Raw genomic sequence first — 26,910 nt, forward strand, 5'->3', positions numbered from 1 at the left:
CAGTGTATTCTGATGATGGAAAATACTGCTGACAGAATAAAGATATATATATAATTGATGCAGCGCTTAGTAAAAAATAGCAATAATAAGTGACACAAGGTGTATAAAACACATACACGGTCCTAAAGGTGGACCAGTAATAGTGATAAATCAACAATGGTGAACCCAATCCACATGGGGATATTTGGAAATGTGACCCCTGGTACCCAGATCGGGACACAATCCAACAGTAGGTGAATCCCTACAGAGGGATCAAACACATACACTCCGTGTGCAGGCAGATAATAAACATATCATAATAGACATATAAAATCTGTGCAATAAGTCCATTAATCAGTGCTGCAATCTTCCTGATCATGCAAGATGTGGGTACACAGCACACCATCAATGTGATCCCAAAATGGCTGCAATGGCCTCTCACCTCCACTTCGTGACCCTGCAGGGCCACAAAGCATGTATGGATCCCCTCTGGATCCCCTCAGAACAGACGCTCCTTGTAGCCAGGTAGCGTAGCCAGATATCCTGGAATCAACTTTCCACTGGGATATAACCCTCTGGACCGGTCAGTAGGTAAATAGGTACTCTCATATAAATCATAGCTCATATGCCCATAGAAAGAGAGAAAAACACAATCTCCATCGTGTAACACTGCTTTATTGGCACGTAAAAATAAGCCAAAATGCAAACTCACATTAAAATAGCTTGTATCAAGGTATTCTCCCCATGTGCTGGGAGTAGAGCATGAAAATAAGGTGTTCCAAGATGGCGTCACGCTGGAAGTACGTCACCACGCTATTGCCGTCGATGTGTTGCGTCACGTGACCTCGTGACTTCGTCAGGACAGCGTGATTGGCCGACAGTACTTCCTTATAAAGGCCGGCAACCGCACCAATCAGGAGTACTGAGCGGTGCACTAGCGGTCAATTTATTGTAGCTCGTCACGCAGGACAGTGTCAGGAATGGACTTGCCAGTAATGGTGGGACTCACCTGCCTTGTGGGCTGCATAACCAGGGCTGGCCAGCGGGTGCTCTCAGCAATCAGAGACTCAACGCTGCAGCCAGCCAAACACCTGAAGCTGATTATGCAGGTGTATTTAAGGGATGGCCAGACCTGCAGTCTGCGCCTTGGTGTGTGTTTTTCCTGGGCCCCTGTATCTTGTTACCTGCATCCCTGTTCCTGTTCCTGTCTGACTGATTCGTTGCTGACCCTGCCTGATCCGGACCTCTGCTGACTTCTCCTGTTTGATCCCTGGCTTGTGACCCCGACCATTCTCTGCCTGAGCCCCTGTACCTACCTGCCCGTTAGTTGCTGTACCCGGCTCGTGACCTGACTACTCCCTGCCTGCTCCTCCTGTTCCTACCTGCCCGATTGTTATTGACCCGGCCTGCCTGACGACGCTTTCATTGTATGTATTGTTATCTGTGGGTGGTTTGGTTTGGTTCGTTTGCACTGTGTTATGTTTTAGTATTGCACTGCGTTTATGTATTGTTAGTGTTAATAAATTATATTGTTTATAACAAATCTGAAGCCTGCGTTTCCCTGCGTCAGTTCACATACCTCTGGTCATACCCTGGAGCCCTGACAGACGGAAACCTAGTTACTCTGATGATCCTAATTTGCCAAAAGCACAGTGACTAAAGATAAAATGACGGGGCAATATATGAGCAATATATGAGAGGCATAATGGCCCAATTACCTAAAAAGTATATGGGCAAACCACATGTACGAGTAAAAGAGAAAATATAACGATATAAAATGTAAACTTTAATATTAAAATTATATTAAAAAAAAAATATATATATATATATATATATACATACACAGTATATATAACCCTCAAGGGCATATCTCAAATGCATATTAAAACAAATATAAAGTGGACCTGAGCAGGCACAACTATAGTCCACTAAGAGTATATACATAAAAGTAGCTATTAGTAAAAAGCCCTAATAGGGCAAAAGTATATATATAGAGATGTCCATATAAAGATAATAAACTACACTCTTATAAAAATAAGGATAATATCCTAAAAAATATAAAAAAATACATATATGACCAAAAAGTGGAAGAATAAAATTAAAATAAAAAATCCACACAAAAAATGCAACTGACATATAAAAAGATGAAAAATGAGGATACAAAACAGGGATAAAAACCAAGGATAACAAAAACCCCTTTTAATCATGCAAAAAAACTCACCACATTCACATTAGTATGTCAAAAATACAATAAAACAAACCCAAATACAAGAAAGGAACCCCCTAAAAACCACTAATGAAACAATTTATATTGAACTCGATGTTAAGTCCCATAGGCGTGTGTGTATCCATTATAAAAATCCATTTGGATTCCACCTGACTTAAGGATCTCACTTTGTGATGTGGTGGTTTATGTAAGAATTTATCCTAAATATGTAGGGCGGTGTCCTCTCCCTTAAACAAAATATCGCAGTGCCTCCAGCCGTTAAAATATAGCAAATGTTTAATGAACCAATAATTTGGACACCTTAATAATTTGATCACCACTTAATAATGTACCTTGAGTTCTTTTAGCCAGTATGATTTCGTACCATATACACAAAAATTGCCTTTTTAATAAATAAATAAATAAATTTATTTATGTACAAAATGTATATATATATTAATACAAACGCAAAAGACTGGTGATAAATGTATACTTGCACATATAATCAAAAATATAACAGGCTAATTTCTATGATCAAACAATAGATATAGATAATAGTAAAGAGATGAAAAAAAAATCAAATTTAGTTATAAGTTGTAACCTTATAGTGCTTCAGAGATTATTTCTCATATTCCGTGGCCATAGAAATGTAAAAAAGTATTCTCTGATAAATTGCACTATAACAAAACTACAAATCAGTTAATATGCAATATCTAATTTCAATCCCAAATCAAATAATTTTTAGTTAGAATGATGTATATAATCTTAATATTCCTAAACACACACAATACAAATGCTATAAGTCTTTGGAAAATTGGAAATATCAAATAAAATACAATATCCTAGCAGTCTCACCACTCCCAGAATCTTGAGTTTGAGGATTCCCCCAGTGGGATGTAGTTGGGCCTTCAAGTGGTCCTCAAGACAAAATGGCAGCTGGGACTCCTTCAGCAAAATGGCCGCAGGTAGCAGGTAAGATTTAAAGCAGTAGGTGTTAGCAATAGGATAGATGAGATATATTGGATGTTATAGTAGCCTAGATTGTAGTGTTATAGGAGAAGTGTAGAAATTTAGAGGTTCAGAAGTTTAGCAGAAGTTTTAAAAGATTTAGAAGTAGTTTTAGAAGATCTTTAAGTTTCAGATGGTTCAGATTTCAGCTTCTTCAGATTCCTTCAGCTTTTCAGATCTTTCTCCTTTTCTTTTTCCTCCAGATATTTTTTTTTTTAGCTTAATTTTTTTCTTTTGTGAGGTGCATGGCTTTTTTATACCATCCAAACCTTTGTTTTAAAAGACTCTCCCAACAGGCTTGTTGATTGGCCGGTCGAGAAGTGTGTGTACATAAAATATCTCTCACCTGTCCACTGGGGGCAGCTAGGGATTACAAAACAATTTGTGTAGTAATGATGACTCATACTTTGATTGATATTACTCTTGAATGAGAACCATAGAAAGATATACATACACTTGGTTCCTCATTTCCTTGATATTTAACTGTTTTGAAACATATGATTTCTTTTGGAAATGTATAATTGACACCAATTCACGAATCATCTTATTCTTCATCATTTCACACTTAATTGAGTGGTATGCAATACCTAACCTTCTCAAAGATATTTTCCCTTGATAGAAACTGTTAATAATATGTCTTTTTATAATGTCTCTGTAGGTAGATATCAAGTTCTTAGCTTTAGATGACCTAAGCTTCACCTCTTTGGTTTCAGAAATGAAGTTACCATGAATAGGAAAGACCCTCTGTTTACCTGTTGATTGTGTGAGAGCTAGTGTAAACAGCCAGTTATATTTTTAACTTCAGTGGATAATAGTGTATTGTCACACTTCAAGAAGTCTCCTCTGGGAATCCACACTTCCAAGGTTTTGTGTGAGCCTTCAGACAGCTAGGTTTCCATCTCATCATTGTTCTTTTGGTTAGGTGTGATGACTCACCTGTGGAAGTCCAAATAGTGGTATTTGACTTTCTAATTAAGTTTCCTGCAGGTGAAGTCTTCTAGCTTCCCATAGACCATGGCATTTGTTTAGGAAACATATATCTGCCAGGTCTTAGACTAATCAACATCAGATCCCCCATTGTCTTTTCTGGGACTTTGTTTGATCACCTGTAGGAATTTCAATAGTAGTGTGTGTCTCATTGTCTTTCAAACAAGTTTCTTCCACTCACTGGTTTTTGTGATAACCTCTTGAAATATCCCTTGAAATTCACTCTAGAATGTTAACCCCTAACAGTCAGCTGGGATTTCCAATTTTGGAATAAAATCATTTTTTTAATAAATAGTCCCCCAAAAGTCACTACAGTGACTCCCTCTCCAGTGTTTCCGAAACTTCTCAACTCCCCAAAACATCAGGCTGGAGGGGTCTTTATTATGATGCTTTAAAAAGTGTTTCGATACACTATGTTTTGGGAAGCCTTTCCTTATATTTTGGACATGTTCCCTCAGCTGAACCCACAATGGTCTTGTATTCCTTCCCACATATTGCAGGCCACACCCACACTGGAGCACATAGACTAGCCCCTCCGTCCTGCATGATATAAAATCCTTTATCTTGAAAACTTTTTTATTACTTGTAGCTGTCAAGGAACTCCTTTTGGGGTTCAGTCCTTTTGTGGCCTTACATGTATAACACATTTTGCAAGGGAAAAACCCTTTTTGGTCAAGGAAAGTGACCTTTTGGCTATTAGTAGGTGGGTCCAGCACATTGTGAACCAATTTAGATCTAAGTGTAGGAGCCTTCCTATATAAGAATTTAGGTGCTGATGGTAACAATTTAGAAAGGATAGGGTCGGTCCTTAGGATCGGCCAGTGTCTTTTGAATACATTTTCTATTTGTTTATAATTTCTGGTGATATCCAGACTGATAGCCATTTGATTATCAAAATCTTTCTTTTTAGGTCTATCTATGAGGAAGCTACTTCCATCTGTCTCACCCACCTCTGTAATTTTATTTCTAATAATTTCTCTTGAATATCCTTTTTTGATGAATCTTTTTTCCATAATATCAGCCTGTTTAAAATACTCCTCTATAGCAGTGCAATTTCTTCTGAGTCTTACCAGCTGCCCTTTAAGGTATGTTCATTAGCCAGGGGGGATAGTGGCAAATATCCAATGGGATATACCCATTGCGATCTACTTTTTTGAAAAAAGTCTTAGTACACAGGCTTTCTTCTTTGACATAAATACACAAATCTAGAAAGTTAATAAAATCTCCACTGACCTCCCAGGAGAATTTGATGTTTTTATTGTTAATATTCAGCTGGTTTAAGAAATTCACCAAATCGGGTTCTAATCCATCCCAGATGATAAATGCATCATCGATGTATGTGTCAGGAATGGACTGGCCAGCAATGGTGGGACTCACCTGCCTTATGGGCTGCAGTACCAGGGCTGGCCAGCGGGTGCTCCCAGCAATCAGAGACTCAACCTTGCGGCCAGCCAAACACCTGAAACTGCTTATACTGGTGTATTTAAGGGATGGCCAGACCTGCAGACTCTGCCTTGGTGTGTGTTTCTCCTGGGCCCTGTATCCTGTTCCTGCTCCCTGTTCCTGTTCCTGTCTGATTCGTTGCTGACCCTGCTCTGATCCCTGGCTTTGTCTGACCATTCTCCTGCTCCTGATCCCTGGCTTTGTCTGACCATTCTCCTGCTCCTGATCCCTGGCTTTGTCTGACCATTCTCCTGCTCCTGATCCCTGGCTTTGTCTGACCATTCTCCTGCTCCTGATCCCTGGCTTTGTCTGACCATTCTCCTGCTCCTGATCCCTGGCTTTGTCTGACCATTCTCCTGCTTAACCCCATACGTTCTGACCTCCTGTTGATAATCCCGGCCTGCCTGACGACGCTTGCATTGTATGTACTGTTATCTGTGGGTGGTTTGGTTTGGTTAGTTTGCACTGTGTATGTTTTAGTATTGCACTGCGTTTATGTATTGTTAGTGTTAATAAATTATATTTATAACATATCTGAAGCCTGCGTTTCCCTGCGTCAGTCACATACCTCTGGTCACACCCTGGAGCCCTAACAGTATCTTTTATATAGGACTAATTGTTGTGGGGGCTTACAGTATATTGCCTCCTCCTCCTCCCAGTGGGCCATAAAAAGATTGGCCACACTGGGAGCGATCCGTGCCCCCATAGCAACACCTTTCACTTGCTTATAAAAATGTTTTTTGTACCAGAAATAGTTATGGGTGAGGCAATAATCAAGGCATTCTATGATATACTTCCTCTGTGACCATTGGAGGTTACTAAATTCTCTCAGACCCCACCCCACTGAATCAATGGCATCATCGTAATCAATGATGGTATATAGGGCCAACACATCCGCACTGGCTAAAATGATTCGATCATTTCTTTCAATATCATCCATTAGTTGTATGAGGTGTTTGGTGTCCCTCAGATAGGCCCTAGTGTTTTTAACTAGGGGCTGGAGAAATATGTCAATGTATTGTCCCATTCTGGTCACTACTGATTGGATCCCATTTACTATGGGTTGCCCTGGTGGATTATTGGGATCCTTGTGCATTTTGGGTACAGTATAAATGACCGGTATCCTACAAACCTCTGGGGTTAAGTATTGGACTTCTTTTTTATTTAGTAGCTTTTTATCCATTCCTTTATTTACTAATTTGATGAGATCCTTTTTATATTGGCCGGTGGGGTCTTTAGGTAAAGTAAGGTACGTAGTACTGTCCCCTAATTGGGATTCCAATTCTTTCTCATAGTAGTCCTTGGCCAGTACCACTATTCCTCCCCCTTTGTCCGCTGGCCTGATGACTATATTATTCCTTTTAGTAAGTCTTTGAATGCGAATATGCATAGCTCTATCTTGTATTCCTTTCCCAGGGCTAAGCTTCCTCATATCTATGTCCACCATCTTTTTAAATACTTCTACCTGATTATTGTTATTTAATTGGGGGTTGAACAAAGATTTGTTCCTTAATCCAGTGTGGATGATGCCACCAGGGGGGGCACTGGAAACCACATTCTTAGCTCCTGGGAGCCCAAGGAAATGTTTCTTAATATTTAGTTTTCTAACATACAGTCAGGTCCATAAATATAGGGACATCGCCACAATTGTAACATTTTTGGCTCTATACACCACCACAATGGATTTGAAATGAAACAAACAAGATGTGCTTTAACTGCAGACTGTCAGCTTTAATTTGAGGGTATTTACATCCAAATCAGGTGAACGGTGTAGGAATTTTATCTTTAGTCACTGTGCTTTTGGCAAATTAGGATCATCAGAGTAACTAGGTTACCGTCCTGTGTGATGAGCTACAATAAAATGGCCGCTAGTGCACCGCCCAGTACTCCTGATTGGTGCGGTTCCCGGCATTTATAAGGAAGTACTGTCGACCAATCACGCTGTCCTGACGAAGTCACGTGACGCAACGCGTCGATGGCAATAGCGTGGTGATGTACTTCCGGCGTGATGCCATCTTGGAACACCTTATTTTCATGCTCTACACCCATCACATGGGGAGAATACCAGGGCACATGTCCTCAACTTGGGGGGGCAGGGGGGCAAAAAAATAGGTCCGCACCCGTCGCTGGCTCCCGATTATCTGCAAGCTCCACTGTCTGACATTTCTTAAACTGAGGGACAGGGCCTTTCGATGACATGATGGGGTGACTCCACCCCCTTGTGACATCATCGACCCAGCATGCATATATGCAATTTAAACAATTAATTTTTATAGCTTGAATTATTTTTCCCATTATAGGTGTGAGTTGGGCTTCAAGTGGAGGGATGGACACTGCTCAACCGACCGCAGGAGTCCAATCTTAAGGAATGGTCTCAGCCACCATACTGGCCACACCCTCTGATGTATTTCTCCCCACCCACCAGGGCTTGATCACAAGAGGTTTTGCCAAAGGTCTCACAAAGCCTAGAGCCGCCTCTGAGTAATGCACTTTAGGTGCTTCTGAATTTGCGTACACCTACATAAGCCCAATATGTCACTTCATGTTGATCTCCAGGATCTAGAGCATTAAAATTAATGGGCTTCCCTACCTGTGATGTGTGCGCATGCACAGATCTGAACCAAGCTTCATATCACAATCCTGTTGTTATATCAGCATTCTCAGCCCCTATTACTTTCCTCAGCCACCGCCACTACTGTCCTCTGCTCCCCCCATTACTGTCCTCAGCCCCTGATTACTGCCCTCAGCCCCATCACTTTCCTCAGCCCCCCATGACTGCCCTCAGCATCTCCATTACTGTCCTCAGCTCCCCCAATAACTGTCCTCAACCTCCCATTACTGTTCTCAGCCCCCATTACTGCCCTTAGCTCCCCCATTACTGTCCTCAGCGCCCCCATCACTTTTCTCAGCCTCCTATTACTGTCCTCAGCCCCCCCATTACTGTTGTCAGCTCCCCCCAATTACTGTCCTCACCCCCCATTACTATCCATACCCCCCATTACTGTCCTTAGCTCCCCCCATTACTGTTCTCAGTTCCCCCTTATTAATGTCCTCAGCCCCACCTTAACATTGCCACTTCCTTATTCAGACAGGGTGGAGGATGGGAGGCACAGCAGGTCTGAGGGCAGGAGCTGCAAGCTGGTGATTGGTTGCTAGGACCTCCTTACATCCTAGCAACAAGTCACCTTGTCAGGAATGGGCTCAGCACAGGTGGTGCTGGGGCTTACCTGCCTTGTGGGCTGCAGTACCAGTGCTGGCCAGCGGGTGCTCTCAGCAGCCAGAATCTCACTCCTGCAATCAAGCCATCACCTGAGGCTGATTGCAGGAGGTGTATTTAAGCAATGGCCAGGCCTGCATTCAGTGCCTTGGTGTTGTTTCCCATGAGCCCCTGTACCTGGTATCCTGTGTTCCTGCATATCTGCCTATCTGATTTGTTGCTAACCCTGCTTTGATCCTGACCTCTGCTGACCTCTCCTGCCCTGATCCCTGACCTGTCTGACTTCTCTTGGATACCCTCATTGGATCTGATCTCCTGTTACTGACCCAGCGAGTGACCCGACTATTCTGTGCCTGCTGCCTTGTATCGCACTGTCCCCACTGTTACCGACCCGGCCTGTCTGACTATGCTTCTGCTCATTCATCCATCCGTCCTGCACAGACCCATCCGCCTCTTCATGTCAGGCTCTCCTCCAGAATATACCTCTGGCAGATCCCTCTACCACGGGTGAGTGTACTCAGGGGCCGCGACCTGGTCTCTGTCTGCTCCAAGTCTATCCCCACCATCAGGGGCCCTGGTGAACAAGCAGACTGGGACTTAGGCTCCACACTCTGGGGAATCCTATTCCGTGGGATGCTAGAGGTACAGCCAGACGGTGCATTACAGACCCATACGGCCTGCCTGACCATTCCACCTCTCCTGCCCTGACCACGCCTGTGTTCCCACACATTTCTGGTCATACCCGGATCCCTGACACACCTGCTCTTAACATGGGTAATCCTTGCCCTCCATCCAGAGCTGTCCTGCCTCCCGCTGCCAGCTGTGTGAGAGTGACAGTGGCAGAGGTGATGGCTAAACAGCTCCTAAAAGGCAGGACAGTCACTCGGTTTGGATCCAGACCATGGTCCGCCATTAGTGATGCCTGATCTAGAAGATCATGATGTCAACCTTGTTAATGATCCATGAGAATTGGTCTCCTGCAGATGAACAACATGGAGTTTTTTACTTTTTCCTAAACATTTTCCATTGCAACAAAGAGATCTCTTTGTTAGTTAAAGGATTCAGTCGTAGTTCTGAAAGTGTTCTCTATATTACTGTCCCTTAAAGGCTAAGTTCACCTTCTAAATATGTACATGTTACACCTGTATTTAGGGTATAACATGAAACATGTTCAGCACCCCCTCCACCCCACCTCCCTTTTCTGTTACAGTGGGTCAAGCCTTTTCCTCCCTCCGCCACTGTCACATCTTAAAAATATTGTGGCTTTGAAGGGTTCCACCCGCATAGCTGCATCATTCATTTACTGAGATCTGTGAATGAGTGATCTAGTCCTGTCTGCCACTGCTGCAGATAGCTTATAGTTCTCAATGAACTACAAGCGTACTGAATAGCGGCCCTCATAGTTCAATGTTACTTCCTGAAGCTCAGTAACTGCTCATATGGAGGTAGTGGCAGAGAGATTTTAACAGTGTCTGCAGAAGCCTCACATTGCACCAGTGATCTACTGATTGCGGGTGCAATGCTGTGCGGGCTCCTTTGTAAGAAAACAATGAATGCTATTTTTTTAGCTGCAATATGATATGCAATTTTTTTTTATACTAAAGGTGAATTTAGGCAGGCCATAGAAAATGCAATTTTCTTTCTTTCCACTACGGGTGAAAAGAAAGAAAATTGCTCAGTTCCCCCATCAACGCAGTCAGTGTTGATGGGGGAATACTTCCAGAAGAGCTATTGTGTTCTCCTTGTGGGGAGCCTGCCCTGCTGGTACAACACAACAATTAGTGTTGCTGGCTATAACCAGTGTAACCAGGGTGTCAATATGTGGATTGAAATTTGTCCAGTTCCTGCTGAACCGGAATTTCAATCCATTTTTAAGAAGGCTGTATATTTTGCAGACAGTTACTGATAACATTTATAGGCAGCAGATGGATGATCTATAGTTCTGCTGCTTCATTGATAGAATGTGAAACAACTGACATGCAGAGTGCAGTTCTGTCTCATAGATTCATAGTTCTCTCTGAGCTTCTTACAGCGTGTTTGGGTTTTACATTCTGCTCTGCAATATTTCTAAACACTTTCAGAAGAAATGCAGGAAGCTTGTGTGACCATGTGTTTCCACAAGATGGTGATGGCACTAAACTTGATTGCAGATTATGCATATGTAGGCTGTTGGAATTATAATCCTTCTGAATATTCTGACTCCAGTTATTGTAATAGTGACTCATCCCTTCCTGAGAACTCTATGCCTGGTCTAGATATAGCAGAGACAATCACTGCAGACAATCTTCATCACATAGATTAATTCACCAAACACTTTGAATCCACGAACATCTTTCTTTGTAAGATAAACAAAACAATATGATGTTTTAGATGTTGATATTTGCAGTGTCTAAAGTGTTCAAGGTGATTGTAGCCGTATTAGTGTACTTGCAACAGAAACAATTGAGTACTGTCCGTAATACTTTTTTTTATCTGCACTAACATACATAAATTGTATATTAGTGCTGTGACGGGAATCATTTTGGGTGGGGGGCCCATGGAACCCAGCTCACTTTGGAGAGGTGGGGAGACCCCTCTCTCAGCTCCCCATATCCCTCTTATGTGTAAATCACCCTGTGCCTGTTAGGGGTACAGGGTGATCTGTCCTAATATTGTGTGGGCTTTGTCTCAGACTGTGTAGACACATGTTTAGGAGATAGGTGGGGTGGGGATTGTTGATTGTTTAATGTGGCTGCATCCCATTGTTCTATTGCTTTTCTGCCTTGGGAGCAAACTATTATGGGATGTACCATATTTGCCGGCGTATAAGACGACTGGGCGTATAAGACGACCCCCCTACTTTTCCTGCTAAAATTTAGTGTCGCCGTATAAGACTACCCCTCTTACAATGCACACCAGTGGCAGGAATAGTGCCCCATCATTGGTATCAGTGGCAGGAATAGTGCCCCATCATTGGTATCAGTGGCAGGAATAGTGCCCCATCATTGGCATTAGTGGCAGGAATAGTGCCCCATCATTAGTATCAGTGGGGGGAATAGTGCCCCATCATTGGTGTCAGTAGGAGGAATGGTGTCCCAACATTGGTGTCAGTGGGAGGAATGGTGTCCCATCATTGGTGTCAGTGGGGGGTGGAATAGTGCCCCATCATTGGTGTCAGTGGGGGGGGGGGAATAGTGCCCCATCGTTGATGTCAGTGGGGGGGAGGAATAGTGCCCCATCGTTGGTGTCAGTGGGGGGGAGGAATAGTGCCCCATCATTGGTGTCAGTGGGGGGGAGGAATAGTGCCCCATCGTTGGTGTCAGTGGGAGGAATAGTGCCCCATCATTGGTATCAGTGGGAGGAATAGTGCTCCATCATTGGTATCAGTGACACCAATGATGGGGCACTATTCCTCCCACTGACACTTGCTGACCCTGTTCTCGTATGGTGCTGCTGCAGCCAGCATATGTGGTTGCAGCAGCACCTCTACACTGACCACTTACCTGCTGGTCCTGCACTCGATTTTCGCGGGGCCGCTCGGCTCCACCCCCTCGCCGGTGATTGGCCGCCTGTGTGCCTTTCCTGAGCTACAGTTCTGGCGGCCAATCACTGGTGAGGAGGCGGAGCCGAGCAGCCGCACGAACATCCAGTGACTGAACTGAAGGCGCAGCCGCGCTTCCTGGACCGGATCGACGTGGGACCGGAACCAGGTAAGAAACAGCCGCTGCCCACCCCTGTACTTAGTGTCCCTTCCATTGGGGGAAGGGGGGGGGGCGGCGGCGGCAACGCGCCGCCCCCCTAAAAAGTGTCAGTATGCCGTATACCGGCGTATAAGAGGACCCCCGACTTTTGAGAAGATTTTTAAGGGGTAAAAAGTCGTCTTATACGCCGGCAAATACGGTATGTGTTTATGTGTGTTAGCTTAGTGTGGGGGGGGTGTCTCCAGCAGCCCTCCCTCCTGATGGGACTGTCTGCTGGTGTGAAATTTAAATACCTGTGTGGCTCTTGTTACTAAATGGAGATTTCCCCGCCCTGTGTCATTATGCAGGGAGGGAGGATTGTCCCCTGAGTGTATATATCTTGTACATGTGTTCAAATAAAGTAGTCTACCTCTGGTTTGCTTCAAATCTGGTGCTGTCTGGATCTTGGGGTAACAATAGCCAGATTCACTGGTCTCGTGTTCCAGAGCCTGAGAAGCAGCGTCTTGACAGAGATACACAGTCGTGGGTGTCTGGGGTCCGTTACAAGTGCAAGTAAGTAAAGTGTTAAAAAAAAATTCTATTTCCTGGCCTCAATGTGCATCTTATAGGAACAATACATAACTCACAAATGAGGAAGAAATAAACTGCATCATTCAAAAGTCGATGAATTACAGAAAATGAAGTGTAATTAGAATAATGACCACATGATGGCAACAAAATGATAAACAACCATCTAATGAAACAGCATAGACTATATATATAAATGCAATTGCATTGCACTTATACTGCTGGAGATTGCACAGTAGGTGTTGCCGACCACAATATTTTTGCTAAGGTTTGCATGGCAGCAGTGTTCTATCCTACATATAATGTCTGTGTTGTATCGAATTGCATTAGGTTGTGTCCGGAACATAATTCCAGCATATTTCTATGAGCACGTCCACTGCTGCCAAGCAACCTATTTACACTTGAACTCTGAACTATTTATTTGCAGTATGGCCTTCAGTCTTGTTCCTGTGATCCAATTCCTGATACGCATCCTTGATCCTGTTACTGACCCAGCTTGTCCTCCAACCTTGCTCTTAAATTACCCTTGTCTGCTCATGTTCCGTCTGCCTCTGCTACCGACCCTGGCTTGGACTACTGACCAGGTTTCTGCCTAGTGGATCTGTACCTCACTGCCTAATTGTTGCCGACTTCTGCCCATTCCTGACTCTGATTTTGCTCATGTCCTGATGTCCTTCCATTCGGCTATCACTTTACTAAGTGTGGGACTTGACTCCACCAACAACTAGACTTGGCATCTCAGGGTGCATTGCCAGCTGTTCCTCTGCTTTTCAGATACTAGCACTCCTCAGTTCCTGCTCACAGTGTCTACACCTTGGTACTTGTAACTTTCCCTTGCCCCTGCAGACCCTCTTTCAACATCTAGGGGTGCCTAGAGGGGAACTGTGCAAGACACCATGTAGTATGCTGACATCTAGTGGTGGTTTTGGGCCACTGTAACTTGTTTACTAATGTGATTGTTTTATCTTCCTCTGTCTTGCCCTCCTGTTTAGGGCTAGTTAGTTTATGCTAAGCTAGACCTTCCCCACTTTTTCATTGTTCTCTTAGTCAGTGTTAGTTATTCACAGAGACAGGGCATAGAAAAGTCATTGTCTTCTTACACTTCAAAAAACTGGAAAAACATCCTCTATACTGCAATTAACTGAAGTTAAATTGTGTTGTATTCAACTTCTGTGTCTTACTGAAGAGTTAAGTTGCCTGTTGCTGATGCCAAGTAAGCAGGTGACCATCCCGCCCACAGACTGGGTCTGATGAGGTATGTCAATGCAAAAGCCGACATTTAGAACAGAACAAGCAGTAAAGATAAGGTTCCATCATTTTAATTGCATTTGGGTGCAATCTTTTGTTTTATGTAAACCTTTGTCTGGCACACTGTAAATGAATTAGTAGAGCCTGATCCAGTATCTCTTGATTTTTGGGCACTCCGACCATAAACAATGTAACACCTAAATAGGAGCATGTAATTGGCTTTGGTTGAACCACATACTGTGGTGTGCCAAGTTTGTGACCAATCTGGTCAAAACTGGAAGCTAGTTTCATCTGCTATCTGTCAAGTGTAAGGGATGGATGAAAATGGTCTGGTGCTCAGATGTGTACATGTTTGCTCTACTTGCAGTGACGTGGACACCTGAAGAAGAACCCAGCCTCCTGTAAACAGATGAAGAGAAAAAACTAAGGATTAAAGCATGGCGTGACTGCAGAGGGGGTGTTTTTTCTCTTATACTAGAATTTATTTACAAAGTGGTGGGGAGTGGGCTGTTAGAGGGGGAGTCCAGAGTTCAGCTTTAAGAAGGTTGGGGAGTGAAGGAGAATATTCTCAATTGTGAACAAGCAGAGCTTGTGTCTATAGCCTCCCACTAGTTTAGGATGATTAAAAATAAATAAATAAATAAATAAATGCAATGGAGCACACTAGTCTTTCTTTCTAAGCACACTTTCTGTCCCTTGTTTTAGTATCAGGGAATTGCAACCCCAATGGTTTGGTAATAATAAAACATTGGTAAAGTAAGACCTGGGGCGGCAGAATGAAAAATAACACTACTTGCATTTATAATGGAAAAAATTAACTACTAGTTGCATGGAGTCTAAACAGCAATATTACACAGATGGGTTTCATATTTCTTTATTCCAGGGCTCTGCAGTCTTCCCCCTCTGCCTGTTTGGGTTGTGATGACTGGTCCCATGTAGCCTGAACCTGTCTGTAGTACCAGGAACATGTAATCCCAATGGTTTGGTAATGGTAAGACCTTGGTAAAGTAAGACCTGGGGCACTACAATGGAAAATAAAATAGTTGCATTAATAATATAAATAAATACTTACTAGTTGCATGGGGCCTAAAAAGCAAAAAGTTACACTGGGGGTTTCATACTGCTTTAATCCAGGGTTCTGCAGTTTTCCCCCTCTGCAGATTTCAGTTGTGATGACTGGTCCTCTGTAGCCTCTTTGCTTGCTTGTCCCTCTCACCAAAGCCGTCATCCTGGTTCTGCATAAGGATGACCTTGGGTGTGTTTGGATACTAGTCTGAACCCACATAAGCAAACCTGCTAAGGATCTGGCATCTGTACAGGGCCAATCACCTGCAGCAGGAGCATTCCTTGACCCGCAGTCATGTGTCATGTGTAACAAGGAATGCGTATACTTTTGGCTGTGGGGCATGCCTCAGCTGCAGATGATTGGCCTTGTACAGGCAAGAGCATCCTGGAGGCTTGGTCATGTGGGTTTGGACTAGTATTTTAACATGCCCAAGATAGTTCTACTTAGTCCCTAGTCCTGCCTAGTCCTGAATTGTACATGATGCTGTACAAAACCTGCCCACATTTGAGAGTCTAAGAGAAGAGGATCAGAGTGCCAGCTGTTACTGGACCACAGGTTAAAGCAGAGCTAAACTTACGTTTTCTTCAACATTCCTTCACTCTCACATCTTCATCTGGGTGCCGGTCTTCAGCCTGCTTCATTGGTTGGTGCAGGATGACATCACTCCTGTGCATGCACAGTAGTCAGTTACCTTGGCAAACAGGGACCATGCTGGCGCTGTATTGTAAGCTACACATGCGCAACTTAGTTTACATGGCGGAAAACGCGGTGAGCAGGAAGGTAGGTATATGTTATTGCACAAGAGACATTGCATGCTTCTTCTGCAATAAATACCATGTTTGCTTGCAATTTTTCACAGCTGAACTTTAGTTCTGTTTTAACTGCTTGCCAACTGTCTCCTGTAGGAGAATGGCAGTAAAGCAGCTCTCCTGTGCCGGATCACTTATTTAGAATATGATTTGACACTTCCGGATAGGGTGTGTGCCGGCTGTGCCGTGATCAGGGCTGCTGTTAGAAATCACGGGGCCCCATACAGCTAACCTAACAGCCCCCCCCCTCAAATAAACACAGTTTACTAAGCTTCAGTTATAAATTAATACAGTGAGTGATCAGTGCCAATCACTCACTGTGTCCATTCAGGGAAGGAAGAGGCTGGTAAATGTAACATTTTTACTGCACTCTTCCCCCACTCTCCATCCTGAAGGATCCTATTGTGTACTTGTCGGCTTCCGGTGGGAAGGAGAAGGAGGGAAGCCAGCAGCACTGTAGGGGTGTGGGCACACAGGGGCCCTGAGCAGAAAAGGGAAAGGTATGGTGCACAGGGAGGGTGATTGGTGAGGTGTGTGTGTGTGTGTGTGGGGGGGGGGGGGTGGCTGGTGCAATTACCCCCGATCCTCTGTATGGCTCTCTCTGCAGCAGCCAAAAGCCAGCAGGAGAGAGAGCAGAAGAAGTCAGCTTTCAGCTGCTGCAGAGAGACCCACACAGGGGATTGGTTCCAGAAATTTCCCCCCGCTGTGCCGATCAACCAGCTGCCTAGGCACCCCTGCTGGCATGGGCCCCATACAGGAGGACCGGTGGTACCCCCTTATCCATGGCCCTGCCCGTGATTAGTCACAGCACGAGCCGATCAGCATGTGACAGCCAATGATTGACCGCCAGCACCCGCTGATCGGCAAGAAGGGAGGCACAGTAAACATCTGTCCTGTCAGTGAAAAACCAGAGCACTCAGAATCTGGTGCAGCCGTGCACTGTAGATTGGTTTCTATGCAGAGCTGCACCCGATTTTGTACTCTCCAGTTTTAGTAAATTGACCCCTATACCTTTCGCACAAACCAATCAATATACGCCTATTGGGATTTTTTACCAAAAATATTTAGAAGAAAATGTATGAAGCAATTAGATTTATTTATTTGGATATATTTTTTAGCAGAAAATAACAAATATTGTTTTTTTTTATTTTCTGGTATTTTTTCATTTATGGCACAAAAAATAAAAGTGGTGATCAAATACCACCAAAAGATATCTCTATTTGTGTGAACAAATTGATGAAAAGTTCATTCGTGTATAGTGTTGCATGACTGCGAAACTGTCAGTTAAAGGATCGCAGTGCCAAAAAGCAAAAAGTGGCCTGGCCCTGAAAGGGGGGGGGGGTAAGGCTTCTAGAGGTCAAGTGCTTAAAGCAGAGCTCCGCCCAAAAGGGGAAGTTCCACTTTAAGTCTTTGTCCCCCGCTCCCTTTGGAAAGGGGGATTGCCTAGACGATCGGAAGCGGAAGTTGTCCCCCCTCCCACACGCAGGTTCCAAAAGACTACGGGGCCATTCGCAAAGCGCAGCGCTTCCGCATGCGCAGTGGGCACCTGGCTGTGAAGCTGTCACAGCCAGGTACCCACACTGAAGATGCCGGTGCCAGGGAGAGAAGACGGCCGGTGAAACCAGCGGTGGTGAGGACACCACGGGACAGATAAATGTCTGCATTTTAAAAGTCAGCAGCTACAGTTTTTATAGCTGCTTTTATTTTTCTTTTTTCAGGTGGAACTCCGCTTTAAGGAAATTAAAAATCTCTGTGAAATCCTCCCTTGAAAATTTAGTACTACATTCTTCAAAAACATTGTGCGGGGACATTTAATTGAGCTGGAAATTTAAATGTACAGATCGTTATAATATTCTGATAAAAGTCATACATAAGAAAGTCACGTCTGCGAACCCTGGGGACCCCCCAACACCCTGAATGCAAATTCCTTCCTACAGCACTGTGGCATCTCCCCTACCTCCCACACTCACAGCTCTGTGTATACTATATCAGTGTTGACAACCTTTTTATTGACAAAACATGAAAACAATTTACTGGCGGATCACATATTTTACTGACAACCTGAAAAATGACATTAAATCTAAGACAATATTTAAAGAGTAGAAACACAATATGGAAACACTGACAACACATATAACAAGTAATCTGACTGGTTTACACTTACAAAAGTCAACACAGCATGACAAATGATCAGCCCGATATTTACAGTTGTAAAAAAATCAGATTTTTACAAACTGTAAATTTACTGACAGTTGGCAACCCTGTACTATACTGTCATGGTGATTTAGAGCTGACTTCCCCGTCTATTGTAAACTGACAGTTTACTTCATAAAACATCAATGCTCATTCCCCCTTCATTTGTTTGAAAATTTGAAATGGAAACAGGTCACGTAAATTACCATAAAACCTTAACTCCTGTAATGTTTACATTGACAGCCAACCCCACTACATCTCTTCCAGGTGTCACCGGAAGTTATTGGTGCAACCCATTGACTTCCTCTCGGAAACAAGGAAGATTCATATTTGGTGGAAAGTGGCATTATTGTCAAAGTGCCTCTGTCTGCTCTATTCATCTCTAGCTGGAGCCCAGAGCGGAATGCGACAGGCGCTGTCATTGTCAGGCATGCAGCTGCCGCACCGTACTATGGTTCCGTGTGTGACTTGTTTCTACAGGGAAGGTAAATGAAGAGACACCAGACCGGTCACTGAGAGCCACGTCTATTGGGAGAGGCCGACTGGGGGACAAGCTGGAGCCGGGAGTGGAGTGACAGGAGCCAGGGGAGCTGGGTCTGCATACACTACGGTGAGACCCTCCTCCATTTACAGAGCCTCCATTCCCTATACACAATCCTCCTTCCTTATACAGAGCCTTTACTTCATATACATAGCTCTCATTTTTATTTCCTTATGCAGAGTACTAAATCTGTAATACAGAGACTTCACTTCATACACACAGCTCTATTTTTTTTTTTTTTCACATAGAGTGCTATATCCATATACAGAGCCCTCATTCCATATACTGAACCTTCATTTTATATACAGAGCCTTCATTCTGTACACAGAGCACTCATTTCATATACATAGCTCTCATTTCTATCTCCTTATACAGAGTGCTAAGTCTATACACTGAGACTTCACTTCATGCACACACTCATGAGTACACATCTCTCTTTTATTTAATATTCATTATACAGAGCCCTCGTTCTGCGCGCTGAGCCCTCGTTCTGCACCTTGAGCCCTCCTTCTGCGCCCTGAGCCCTCATTTCATCTACACACCTTTTTTAAATTTTTATTAAACTGAGCCCTCATTCTGTACGCTGAGCCCTCATTTCATCTACACACCTTTTTTAAATTTTTATTAAACTGAGCCCTCATTCTGTACGCTGAGCCCTCATTTCATCTACACACCTTTTTTAAACTTTTATTAAACTGAGCCCTCGTTCTGTACCCTGAGCCCTCGTTCTGTACCCTGAGCCCTCGTTCTGTACCCTGTGTCCTCATTTCATCTACACACCTTTTTTTAATTTTTATTAACCTGAGCCCTCGTGCTGTATGCTGAGCCCTCGTGCTGTGCCCTGAGCCCTCATTTCATCTACGCACCTTTTTAAACTTTTATTAAACTGAGCCCTCGTTCTGTACCCTGAGCCCTCGTTCTGTACCCTGAGCCCTCATTTCATCTACACACCTTTTTTTAATTTTTATTACGCTGAGCCCTCGTGCTGTACCCTGAGCCCTCATTTCATCTACGCACCTTTTTAAATTTTTATTAAACTGAGCCCTCGGTCTGTACCCTGAGCCCTCATTTCATGTACACACCTTTTTTTAATTTTTATTAAACGGAGTCCTCATTCTACACACTGAGTCCTCATTCTACACACTGAGTCCTCATTCTACACACTGAGCCCTCGTTCTGTACACTGAGCCCTCATTTCATGTATGCACCTTTTTTTAATTTATATTAAACTGAGCCCTCGTTCTATAGACAGAGCCCTCGTTCTGTGCTCTGAGCCCTCGTTCTACACACTGAGCCCTCATTTCATGTACACACCTTTTTTAATCTTTATTAAATTGAGCCCTCGTTCTATATGCAGAGCCCTTATTTCATGTACACACCTTTTTTTAAATTTTTGTTATAGAGAGCCCTCATTCTATATACAGAGCCCTTGTTCTATATACATTGCCCTCATTTCATGTACAGAGCCCTCATGTTATATGCAGAGCCTTCGTTTCATATACACTGCCCTCGTTCCATTTACAGAGCCTTAATTTCATGTATAAAGCTATAATTTTTTATTTTTATTATACAGAGTGCTGAATCTATATACAGTGCCATCATTTCATATACATAGCTCTCATTCCATATACAGAGCCCTCATTCCTTATAGAGCCCTCTACAGAGACTTCATTCTATATACAGAGCCTTCATTTCATGTACACCGCTCTAATTTTTCTATTATACAGATAACACATTGCATCTATATACAGGGCCCTCACTCCCTATATAAAGACCTCTACAGTGCATTCATTCCATATACAGAGCCTTCATTTCTGTGTCATGCCATTGAGCCGGATAGTGACAGCCGCTCTGGGCAGAACTTGGCATTCTCTTCCCTGCCACATCCTCACATATCAGAGGCTGACAGAGAGAGCAGTGTGCTGACACCGTGCCATGATCAGGGTTTCCTGTGTATACTGCATGCCCCATTTAATTATTTTATGGGGAATTTACTAAGACTGGAGCAAACAATATGGAGCAGTTGTACATGGCAACCAATCAGTATCTTCCTTTTGTTATCAATACCTAACTAAACATGCTGATGCTAGAAGCTGATTTGTTAATATGCACACTACTGTAGTTTTAGTAAATATCACCCAGGGTCTTCTATCTCTATTCCTGACTGTCAGTCCTATAACTGTATGTATTATTATCATTGTTCCTCTAGTGTATCCTATGTCCATAACATTACCTCAGATATTTCTATGTATCGTATGTCCATAACATTACTGCAGAATGTTCTGTGTATCCTATGTCCATGATCTTGCCACAGACATTTCCGTAGTACATCCTAAAAAGTGACACATCTGGCGTTTTGCACGTGTATCAAGCTCCAGGCATTTAACTGCAGCTGCTATACATTTTATGTTGTATAACATCCAGTCGGGGGAATTTACTGAAACTGGAACAGCTGTGTATAGAAACCAATCAGCTTTTCAGTTAAGCATTGAGAATCAAAGCTAGAAGCTGATTGGTTGCACAGCTGCTCCAGATCCTGTCCATCCCATATTTAGTAAATCCTCTTCAGTGAGTTACTGATGATTTTCTTTGTAAGTAATTAGCTAATTTTTTATGCAAGTAAAACTAAGAAATTGCATGGTCTCTAGTTTATCAACAGTTCTGTAAGCACAGTTCTCATTTGCAAATTTTTTTTGCATGTGTTTGATTTTAAATGACATGATTTTGTATTGTGCGAAAGCAAGCATTGTTTGAGATTACCATGTTGCTAAGACTGGTGAATGTGAAAGCTGTAATTATCTAGTATATAAGCTGTGCAATCATGCATTTTTATACAGTGCTTTTGTCTTTCAGGTCATTTTACATGTGATGGACTGACATTCAGTTTTGTGTTGTGACTCTGTTTATGGAAGCCATTCCACCATGCTCATCCATTGGCTTATGCAAATACAGCACATATGTGAGGTTTATTAACTTTTAATAGAACACTGGTTATTACCCCATATACAATAAAGTGCAGATATGAGCACGCAGCCTGTATCTGACCCTCTTGGTGTGCAGGCTGCAACACTTGTTGACACTGGGACTGCTCTCAAGCAGGATGGACTTGCTGATGCCAGAGCTGAGCTAAACACATCACTTAGTGGTGGTAGCAATATTGGTGAGTTGCATGGATTTTCCTTTTAATCATTGTCTGAGAAGATGATGTTAGAAATGTTTTCTAAACAAGATTTGTGAAATTGAACAGATTTTATTGCTTTATTTCTGATCACTTAATATATATTATCAAGTGCAAAAACATCATGTATTGATGTAGAAAAAGCAAAGGAAACATAATAGAGGAATTAACAGGATATTACAGTACTTTAGTATGTAGACATATGGAATTCAATAAAAACTTTACAACACCTTTCTGTAGGTAGTTCCTTTTAAAACTACCTACTCCACAGCTTACAGATCTTTTGACTGCACTGAAGCTGATTAAAAAAAGGTATTTACACAGAACTTTTTTAGAACTAATTTTTGATTAAAATTGATATACAATATATAATTGCTACACAATCTATTTTGCATATCTGTACTATTGAAGATCACCTTTCTACCTTTGCCCCAAAAGTAAACTTTTAGGCCATATTTATGTCTTTATATAGTTGTGTAAAGAGCACATCCCCTTTTCTGTTCATGTAATTGTACTGTAGTAGTATGCACAGTTTAAAGTAAGATGTCCGATATCCCCCGACTCTGTCCTTTGGTCTACTGTACTGCAGCGAGTCATTCATTTTGGTGACGATATGTCACACATCTAAAGGGACGGTGGGGATGCAGTGTTTCTCTTATTACAACTCTGGGGTTGATCAAATCATTATAGAAAACAGACCTACCACCACCACTTGGCAGTGATTTTGCGGAAGTTGCTGCAGTGATATTTTGCAACGTCTACTGAAAAAAAGTAGGCTTCAGCAAAAAAACGCTGATAAATTCCTTGCAATTATACTTAACCTGGAGGGGAATTTCTCCTAAACAAGAATTTTACAGTGAATTGCTATTAACCTGTGATTAAAAAAAAACCATATTGTGCTGTAGACCTCAGAACTTACCTTGTTTGCATGGACAATTGTTTAATGCTGTGGCTATTTTCCAATGCTTCTGAGGAAGTACCATTTCTCAGGTTTCTGTCTTTGGGTGGCTTCTTTGTGTGCTGTCCCTGCTGAACTATACATGTGAATGGCACAGGGAGTGTGCTTCACTACCTGTAAGTTTGGGGAAAGGGGTGCTGTGGACCTGGAGTCGGCGGTGGTGAGAAGCAAGGGAAAGGAAGTGGTTAGGTACAAATATAAGATAAACTAAATATAAGATAAAATGTAGTGGGTAATGTTGCTCTGCTTGACATTACTCAGTGCATTTAAAAAGGTCGAGGTTTAATAATACTTTTAAGAGCTTTTCTACTTTATTGATATTCTGAAAATACTAGTTGTCTGGTTATCATACTGATCCAGTAGCTTTGGTGCTTTCTGAATCACTGACCCCGAACACATGCAGATTGGAAACTCCGACTTTTCTGCTCTGCATGCCTGTTTTAGCAGGTTAGCTGATGTTGGTGTTTCCAGGCTCCAAAACCAGCCAATACCTGATGTTTTCCGATTGCTGAATTGGAGGTAGAACCAGTTGAGGAGTATTGTGAAAAGTATAACTGGGCTGAGGTGGCTTTAACCATTTCCAGTCTGGACACTTTTACCCCCTTCCTGTCCAGGCCAATTTTCAGCTTTCAGCGATATCACAATTTGACAATTGCACGGTCATGCAACACTGTACCCATGTGAATTTTTTAGCATTTTTTTGAGACAGATAAAGCTTTTGGTGGTATTTATTCACCACTGGGATTTTTATTTTTTTTGCTATGTAAATGAAAAAGTCCAAACATTTTGAAAAAAAGTGTTTTTCTTATAAAATTTTGCAAATAAATAGTGTTTTTCAACATAGATCTTGGTCAAATTTTTTTCCGTTTATCATTTTTAGCAAAAAAAACAAACCCCAAATTTAGTTTATAACCAAAAATTATAATTTTTAAACTTTTTTTTTACATTTTTTTATTTTTTTTATATTTATGTTTTTCTTTTTGTTTTTCTTACATACTGTCACCCTAGCAGTACAGTGTCACCATGTGATACTTGTGGGGGGTGATGAAGATTTTTTTTTTTACACGGATTGCTTTTACACCCATAAAGGCTGTAAAAGCAATAATTTCTATTTCTGTCTGGCTGCATTCTTGCAGCCATTGAGAACTACTGTGAGTTGTGATTGGTCACAGCTTGTCACATGGTACAAGGCTGTTGTGAATAGCCTTGTACCATGTGACCTCTGTGATCATTCACAAATTTCACGTAGTAAGCAATGATGTCAGAAGTGACATCTTGCTTACTACTCAGCATGTGATCACTAATTGGCCAATCAGTGATCACATATTGGCCAATCAGTGATCACATGATCGGGACCTCGCACAGAGGTCCCGTCCAACAATCGGTGTTCCACTGTGTCCAGAGGACACAATGGGCACCGGATTGTGGTGCTGCGCGCTCCCAGGGAGCGCACACAAGCAAGGTGCGGGGAGGCCATTTATAAATGGCCACCCGACCCTGCACTGCCACCGGCCAGCCGTTTATATACATGGGCCGGACAGGAAGTGGTTAAAGAGACCCTGCTACTAGCGCTCCGGACCGATTGCATTGTATCGGGGGTTCCATACGCGGGACAGGAGTTCAAGTTGAACCTTTTTGTGGATGATGCCCTCTTGACTCTCACTAATCCCCTGACGACGTTTCCTAATTTGCAACAGGTTCTTGAGCGCTTCTCCTTGACTTCGGGTCTCCGTATTAACTTGGATAAGACTGTCGCTCTCAATATTACTTTGGCCTCCGATTTGGTTTCGCGCCTACAGTCCTGCTTCCCTTACAAATGGGCTTCCTCTTATCTTGAATACCTAGGCATTTGCTTGACCCCCACCTATGACTCCCTGTTTGCTGTAAATTATTATCTATTGCTTTGCTCTGTGTCCTCTCTTATGCATTCTTGGCAATTTCCGCTCCTGTCTTGGATAGGACGGGTTATTTCAGTGAAAATGACCATCTTGCCGAAATTGTTATATTATTTTCGCACCCTCCCAGTGCGGGTTCCCCCTCATTTTCTTCGGTTGATTCAGGCGAAGATTATGCGTTTTATCTGGGCCGATAAGCGCCCCAGAGTCTCCCAGAAATACGCATTTTGTTCATAGACTCCAGGGTGGTCTTGGGGTGCCTAATGTAACTAAGTATTATCAGGCGAGCCAGATTGCCCCGCTGTCTATGTTGCACGCTTCCTCTGATGTTCCTCTCTGGGTCCTGCTGGAACTACCTAATTGTGCCCCTATCGCAACATCGACGCTTCTATGGCTTCCCCCTGCCCTGCGCCCTATGGCACTGAGTCCGATGTTGCTCCATGGCTTACAAGTCTGGGACTCGGTACGTTACTCCAGTGGCCTGATGTCACCTTTCCTGGCTTTGCTCCCAATTATTACCAACCCTCTTTTCCCACCGGGTTTAGATCAACTGAGTGCATTTTCTTGGTGGGTGGCCAATGGTTTTTCGCAGGTGTGACACTTTTTGATTTTTCGGTCTTTCCCCACCTGGAATTCTCTTCGGGAGTCCCGGGATGTCTCTCTGGCGGAATTTTTTCAATACCTTCAATTGCGGCACTGGCTGCTCTCGCTGCGGGGCACTTCTGCTTTCCCGTACCAGAAATCTTCCTTTGAACAGCTTTGCCAACAGCATCTGGGCGCCCCGGGCCTTATCTCCCTTCTTTATGCAGCTTTGAACAGACGCTCGTCGCATACTTCTCTTTTCATATGTTGTTCAGTGGGAGCACGACCTGGGAGTGGTTGTCGATCCGGAGGACTGGAATAGGGCCTGGTCGCTTCTAGCTAAATGCTCATTTAATGCGACCAGTATTGTTTTGTTGGTATTGGGTTCCGGCTCGTTTGGCCCAGGCAAACCCTGCCTGCAGTGATCGATGCTTTCGGGGTTGTGGCCATTGTGGAGATGTATTGCATATCTGGTGGTCATGCCCGAGACTGTTTAGTTTTTGGTCTCGTGTGTTTGGCCTCCTTTTCACCTTGTTCCATCTCTCCATTCGCCGGGATGCTCGGTATGCTTTGCTTCTTTGCCCCATACCGGGCCTCTTGGTTCACCAGCAGAAGTTGGCTTCCTATTTGTTTTTATCAGCCACTAGAACAATTGCTCAAGCCTGGAAGAGCCCGTTTGTCTCTCTTCAGTGGGTGCGGGATCGTATGACCACTATGATGCTCAATGAACAGATGTCGAGTATCTGCAACGACTCCCAACGTACATTTTTGAAAATATGGGAGCCGTGGTTGCAATATACCTTTCCCACGCTCCCCCGGCTAGTCTAGGGATGTGATGGTGTTCGGTATTGGCATTCTTGGACCCCTGCTCTTTGGTTTTGTTATATATTTTTTTTTTTTCTCTTTGTACTCCTCCTTTCTTTTCTTTTTCTGTTTGTTTTTGGTGTGGCAGTGGATAGCTGCTTTTAGTTTGTTACAGTCAGAGTTATATTAATGTTCTTGTAACTTATGTGCCATTCATAGCCCCTGCGTGGGCGTACCTTTTGCTCTGTTGGCGTTAGAGCACTGTTTTTTTTCTATTTTTTAAATTTTTTTATATGTGCAATTGATAGCCCCTGCATGGGCGTGTTTTGTTGCCTCTATTTTATACTGTTTAAAAATTAATAAAAAATCATTGAAATATAAGGAGACCCTGCTACTTTGTCCTGCATGAGAAAGGTGACAGAGCATCTTCAAATGAAGGTTTCATATCTGCTCCTGCACCCTCTTGCAACTGCCTGGTATGACCAGGAGCTGGACCTGAAAGTCTAGATTTCACCTGCATTTCCAGCATCTGCTGGTGATTTGAGTGTA

At 43.1% G+C, this 26,910-nt stretch overlaps 1 protein-coding gene and 1 long non-coding RNA gene across 3 annotated transcripts in view; one reads left to right on the forward strand and one right to left on the reverse strand.

The window, feature by feature from the left end:
• Window positions 1-14,390: 14,390 nt before the first annotated feature.
• Window positions 14,391-16,068, reverse strand: LOC149445521 (uncharacterized). Its single transcript, XR_016306391.1, has 2 exons — window positions 15,979-16,068; window positions 14,391-14,734 (listed from the first exon to the last, which is right to left on the reverse strand). It is a non-coding gene; the product is annotated as an uncharacterized LOC149445521 (long non-coding RNA).
• Window positions 16,069-18,745: 2,677 nt separating this feature from the next.
• Window positions 18,746-26,910, forward strand: part of GOLGA3 (golgin A3) — a 117,144-nt gene continuing 108,979 nt past the window's right edge. Inside the window, exons 1-2 of one of the 2 annotated variants that reach the window (XM_089653661.1) lie at window positions 18,746-19,013; window positions 21,798-22,104. In XM_089653661.1, coding sequence (XP_089509787.1) covers window positions 21,966-22,104 — 139 coding nt within the window. In that variant the 5' untranslated portion in view covers window positions 18,746-19,013; window positions 21,798-21,965. The remainder of the gene's footprint in view (window positions 19,014-21,797; window positions 22,105-26,910) is intronic. The other variant, XM_089653662.1, reaches the window with a different exon arrangement.

Source organism: Staurois parvus, unplaced genomic scaffold, assembly GCF_062004578.1.
Source record: "Staurois parvus isolate SC_StPar_1 unplaced genomic scaffold, SC_StPar_1.0 ptg000719l, whole genome shotgun sequence".
Taxonomy (NCBI): domain Eukaryota; kingdom Metazoa; phylum Chordata; class Amphibia; order Anura; family Ranidae; genus Staurois; species Staurois parvus.